This window comes from Sciurus carolinensis, chromosome 3 (assembly GCF_902686445.1).
Source record: "Sciurus carolinensis chromosome 3, mSciCar1.2, whole genome shotgun sequence".
NCBI lineage: Eukaryota > Metazoa > Chordata > Mammalia > Rodentia > Sciuridae > Sciurus > Sciurus carolinensis.
In genome coordinates, this window is record NC_062215.1 from 182,922,761 (window position 1) to 182,928,760 (window position 6,000).

The following is a 6,000-nucleotide window of genomic DNA, read 5'->3' on the forward strand; positions in this document are numbered from 1 at the left end:
ATTTATTTAATTTATTTTTGTGGTGCTGGGGATCGAACCCAGGGCCTTATGCTTGCGAGGCAAGCACTCCACCAACTGAGCTGTATCCGCAGCCCCCAGCTACCCTTTTAAACTTGCTGCTCTGGTTTCATCCACGGGTTCGGCAGCTTCTCCTGCCTCTCTGAGAGCATTTGTTTGTTTTTGTTTTTGAGATGGGGTCTCACCTTGCTGCCCCAGCTGATCTGAACTCTTGCCGGGGGGCTCTCCTCCTGCCCCCGCCTGCTGAATAGCTGGAGCTGCAGGTGCTGCCTGCACACGGCTTCTCATTGAGGTACTTGTGAAGGTTTTAGTTTTCTTCTTTCTCCATTCCTTTTTTCCTTCCAAGTTGCTTTCTAATATCTTTTTGTTTTGATGTTACATTTCTTCTTTGAGGTTTCTTTAGATGCATGATGTGCTGAGGGGTCCCACCACCACCTCCAGCCAGGTTCACAAGGAGGACTGAGCACAGAGTGGCACTGGCAGCTGAGACCCCCACAGAAGGGACACAGGGAAGGCAGGAAAGGGACAGGAGCAGGTGGGTCTGGAGGAAACAGGCTCCAGCTCCCAGGCAGAAGGCACCCCAGGGTCCACCAGAGAGGCAGGTGTGCAGCACTGCAGGCTGCAGGCCCAGGGCTGCTGGGCTGCTGGGGTGCACCCTCCTGGTGTGTGCTGTGCAGACCCCAGGGGAGAGAGTTTTCTGCATGGATCCCAAAGAAGGAGACTGTCCTGCTGCTGGAAACTGGCCCAGCTGCCAGGTTCAGGGCTGGGCATCTCGCCTGGTGGCCCTGCGCTCTGGGCCTAGCTGAGGGCCGGGCTGCTGGTCTGAGGCACCAAAGTCCTGCTCTGTGAAGATGGAGCAGGATCTGCAGAGTGTCCACTTCTTCTATGTCCCCTTTAATTTTTATTTTCCATGCATCTGCTACTCAGCCTGTGGACATATTTTTAACAGTTTTTAAAGATATGATTCATGTACTGTAGCAATTAGTTCCTTAAAGTGTGCAATTCTGTGACTTTTAGTGTTACTACAGAGTCGATTTTAGAGCATATTCACATCCCAAAAGAAACCTGGTGCCCCCAACTGTCCTCCCAGGTCCCCACCCTCCCTGGCCCTCAACAGACACTCATCCGTGTCTCCAAACTGGCCAGTTCTGGACACTTCCAAAATTGGGGACATTTTCTTGTGTCTGGCTTCTCTCCACTGAACCTGATGTCCTCAAGATGTGTCCAGAGGAGTGGTCATGCTGCCTGTGGTCAGGAATAGTGCCTAAGGGCCTCCTGAACACACCCTGAGCCAAACTATTCCTAGGCTGTGTTTCCCGCTGCCACCTGGGTCCAGCATGTTGGGTGACTGCCTCCCTGTGTCCTCTGCAGACCCTTCGGAGCCCAGGCTGCTGGAGGCCGCCCGTGGGCACTGCTCCCCAGGCCTGGCCATCTTGTCTGTGCCATCTACTGTCCATCCACTTGTGCTGCAGCCCACCATGTCCCCCGAGGTTCAGAGAGGACCCAGGACCCAGAGCCACCTTTCCTAGTGTCTGGCAGGAGCTCTTATGACCAGAAACTGCCCTCAGCCAGTTACATGTGGCACAGTGGTTCTGCAGGTGGAGAAGCAGACGTGCAGTCCACGTGCGTCGGGGTGCAGTCCTGACGGCCAAAGCCGTCTCCTGACCCTCGCACTCTGCCTCCTGAAGCTCACAGTGGGGCTTGCCTGCCCTCCCAGGGGCGTCCTGCTGCCCACACCTGCAAGGAGGTGCCACCTGCCACCTACTGTCCATCACTGGGCCCCTTCATCTGTCCCAGTTCCTTGGTGGAACATGTTTTGGCTGTTTGAGAATCTGCACTGCTGTGGTCAGTTTGCATACGATCCTCCCACTCCCCATCCCAGTGTGCGGTGTGATACATGAAGGTGGACAGACAGAACGAGACCCTCGCAGGAAGTCTCTGCTCCTCAGGCACCCACAGGGTCCCTGGGCACGTCCCTGAGCTGGAGGGCTGGCAAGTGGCCAGAGAGTGCCCGCCTGTGTGTGTGTCTGCCCTTTCCCCCAGTGGGACCCACAAGAGGCAAGGGCAGGGCCGGAGCATGGCACCTCTGGAGGCTGGGCCCTGGGGAGTGGACAGGCTGGGGGCTGGTGCTGCTGCCCACATCTTTGGTTTGTTTTCTTTCCTCTTGTGTGTACTGGGGATTGAACCCAGGGGTGCTCGACCACGAAGCCACACGAAGCCCCAGCCCTTTCGGTTTTTTATTTAGTGACAGGTCTTGCTAAGTTGCTGGCCTGAAACTGGTGATCCTTCTGCCTCAACCTCCTAGCTGTTGGGATCACAGGTGTGGCCACTGCGCCCTGCTGGCAATCTCCCACCCAGACCCACCCCAGCCCTCTCCGTCTCCTGTGAGGGTCTCATTCTGTCTCTCCACCTGCACGTGTCACACTGCACTTTGAGACATGCAGGGCTTGCCACCCTTCTGGGCTGGAGGCTCCTCTGCCATCCTGTGGGTGGTTGCTTGCTGCCCTCAGGGTCTGCTGGGTCTGTGCTCCAGGCCTGGCCCACCCCCCTTCTTAAGTGGTGCTTTCTGAAGCACAGAACACTTAGCCCTGTTATCAGTTCCTTGTTTTGTAGTCAGCGTTTTCTGTGTCCCATCAAGTTTTTTTACTTATGCCAAACTGGAGAGAGTTCCAGCTCATGTTCCTCAAGAGGCTTCTCGGCCTTCCCTTGGGCTTGAGGTCTGTGCTGTGGGGCCACCTGGTCCTTGCAGTGTGCAGTAGTGGCCTGGTACCCCCACCACACACCCTGGCTACAGCACTGGTTCTCTAAGACTCCCTTCCATGTGAGGGTTGAGTCCGTGGGCGGCGCTCTTTCTCCCAACCTCACCCTTGTGGACGCTGTGCTTTGTATTAAGGTAGCTAATACTCATTGTCTAGCAATTCCATTTTCCCACGATTCTTCTGGCTCTTCTGGGACCCATGTAGAACCTGCTTGTCAGTTTCTAGAAGAGCATTTATGGGGATCAGTTGAGTTTCTAGGTGAATTTGTAAGGAGGCACCATCTTGCTGACTGAGTCCTGAGGTGCAGTCCATAGTTAGCGTCTTCATACTGTGGACATGTGGATGCCTTTGCCTCTGAGCAGCAGAAGGGCCAGTGGCAGCCTTGAGCAGCATGGGGCTGTCACTCCACAGGGAGAGGAAGAGGTCGGCCGGTCCGTCGTGAGGATGGACTGACGGGTCTGGGTCTCTCCTGGCCAGGTTCATGGCCACCTGTGAGGTTTTGGTGTTGTACATTGTTAGACTTTTTTTTTTTTTTTTTTTTTGTAAACAAATGGGATACATGTTGTTTCTCTGCTTGTACATGGCGTAAAGGCATACCATTTGTGCAATCATAAATCCACATAGGGCAATGTTGTTTGATTCATTCTGTTATGTTTTCCCTTCCCCCCACCCCTCCCACCCCTCTTTTCCCTCTATACAGTCCTTCCTTCCTCCATTCTTGCCCCCCTCCCTAACCCTAACTCTAACCCTAACACTAACCCCTCCCACCTCCCATTATGTGTCATCATCCACTTATTAGCGATATCATTCGTCCTTTGGTTTTTTGAGATTGGCTTATCTCACCTAGCATGATATTCTCCAGTTTCATCCATTTGCCTGCAAATGCCATAATTTTATCATTCTTTATGGCTGATTAATATTCCATTGTATATATATACCACAGTTTCTTTATCCATTCATCAACTGAAGGACATCTAGGTTGGTTCATTGTTAGATTTTATCTCTGAGTATTTTGTGGTTTTGGCTGCTGTTATAAATGCTTTTTTTAATTTTCCAATTATTTTTTACTAATATCTAGAAATAACAGTGGGCCCTTAAATATTCTCGTATCACACGACCTTGTTGAAATCATTTACTTGGGCTGTGGCTCAGTGGTAGAGCATTTGCCTCGCACGTGCGAGGCCCTGGGTTCGATCCTCAGCAGCACATGAAATTAAATAATAAGATCTAGGTATTGTGTCCATCTACAGCTGAAACAGACATTTTTAAAAATCATTTCCGTCACTGACTTTTTATGGATTTCTTCCTGGCCTTGGTCCTGGATGTCTGAGTGTCTTGGATGCCCTCGTTGACTGACTGGACGGGGTGCTAGGCCGCGCTGTGGCGCTGGGCCACCCCACAGCCCTTTCTGTTTTGAGACGGGGCCTCCCTGAGTTCTAGACTGGCCGGGTTGCAAGCCAAGGGAGATTTCTCCAGCACTCCCTTGGAGTGTTGGTGAGGCACAGAGTGTTGACGTGGCCAGCAGTGGGCCTGCGTGTCACATGGGAGCCCTGCCATGGGGCCCTTCAGAGCACTGTGTGTTCTCGGGTCAGCAGTGCTGGACAGGCCGGACTGTCTGACTTGAGACCCGAGGACCATGTGCTCCTATTCTCGTGGAAACAGCCTCGTTGTGATTCTTGTGGACTGGTGGCTCGGCAGAGGCGCTGGTGGGTTTCCAAGGACACGTTGGCAGTGAGTTCAGGCTGCAGGTGACGGTGGGCATCACAGCAGGACGGCATGTCGGGTGCTACTGGAGGTCAGGAGCATGGCATCTCAGCTTGGATGACCAGCTCCTCTCACCTGTGGGCACAGGCCTGAGGCCGGAAACCAGGACCTCAGTGCCCTGCGGGGGCCTGGGCCCAGCCGTCGCCTGCGGGTGTGACACCTGGGTGAGCGGCGGGCACCAGAGGGCAGCAGTGTTGGCCAGGTCTTCTGTAGATCAAACAAGGAGTCTGTCTCCTTCTCTCCTCAGATTACCCGAAAATTCAGGCTGAATTCTGAAGGCAAACTTGAACAGACGGTGTCCATGGCAACCACCACGCAGCCACTGACCCAGCATCTTCACGTCACCTACAAGAGGGTGACGCCGTAGCCAGCACTCCAGAGCCCGGGCCTGCGAGGCTGCAGCTGTCGGGCGGCTCTGCGCAGACGCTCCTGGGGTGGTGTAGAGAAGCCAAATAAAAGGCCTTTATTTTTATGGCTGAGAATGTTGCCTGGTACCCCTTGTGTCGATGGCATGTGTTCCACCGGCTGCTGCTGATTTCCTCCCACAGACTTTTCCTTAGAAACTTGGTCTTGGCTGGGGTGGAGCTCAGCAGGGCAGCTCCCGCTGGGTCCACCCCTTGACCCGCAAGAGAAAATTCATGTGATAGGCAAGTTCCTCTCTCTATTCCTGCAGTTTTTAACAAGATCTGAAGGATCCATCAGCCTTCGATAGTGTGGGCTACAGTGTTGCAGACGAAAGATGGAATGCAAAGGGTCGCAGCACTGGGCGCAGTGACCACACCTGGGGTCCCAGCCACTCGAGGCTGCGGCAGGAGGGCTGCCTGAGCCCCATTCCCACCCCCCACAATGTAGTGAGACCTCGTCTCCAAAAAGAGAAAAAGAATGAAGGTCATTTCCATCACCTTGAGGAGCAAGAGTCTAGGCCTCTTCCCCAAATCAGGTGCCCCAGGAGCCAGGCGGTAGTGACCGCCAGCACCGTGTCTGTCCTCTGCATGACCCCACGATGGCTTGCTTTCGTTTCTGGTGACCCCTCCTGGGCACCCCCCAGCCCAGGTCACCTCTGTCTCCCCACTTGCTGCTGTGTGCCTGTGAGCAGTTCAGGCGTGGCGGCCCCAGGACTGCCCAGCCTGGCCACCACCTGCACACCAGGAGGCCGACCTGACAGTGATGGGCACCAGGCTCAGGCAGCTGCAGCCCCAGGGCACAGGGACCTCAGCGCAGGGGAGAGCCCAGGTCTGTGTCCAGCCTGTGGCAAGGACCTGAGCTGCACCACGGCCCATGCTGGGGAACCTGGCGGCTGGGGCTGTGCACGACTCTGCTGCAGCACCTGGGAGTGCTTGCCAGGCCGCCCCTGGCACCCCAGGCTCCTGTCTGCTCACAGCAGAGCTGGGAGGGAGTGGCTGGCAGCCTCCTGGGCCGACCTGCAGTGCACAAGAAGGCCCTGTGCTCTGCGGGCAGC

The 6,000-nt window shown here is 55.0% G+C and overlaps 1 protein-coding gene across 7 annotated transcripts in view; it reads left to right on the plus strand.

Moving 5' to 3' along the window:
• Thap4 (THAP domain containing 4) overlaps window positions 1–5,020 on the plus strand; it is a 26,927-nt gene extending 21,907 nt beyond the window's left edge. For all 7 annotated transcript variants that reach the window (XR_007107827.1, XM_047546282.1, XM_047546283.1 and 4 more), the window contains one exon: window positions 4,789–5,020. Coding sequence is in view for 5 of the 7 variants with exons in the window: in XM_047546281.1 (XP_047402237.1) it covers window positions 4,789–4,908 (120 nt within the window). In the remaining 2 variants the exon portion in view is untranslated. The remainder of the gene's footprint in view (window positions 1–4,788) is intronic.
• The last annotated feature ends 980 nt before the right edge of the window (window positions 5,021–6,000 follow it).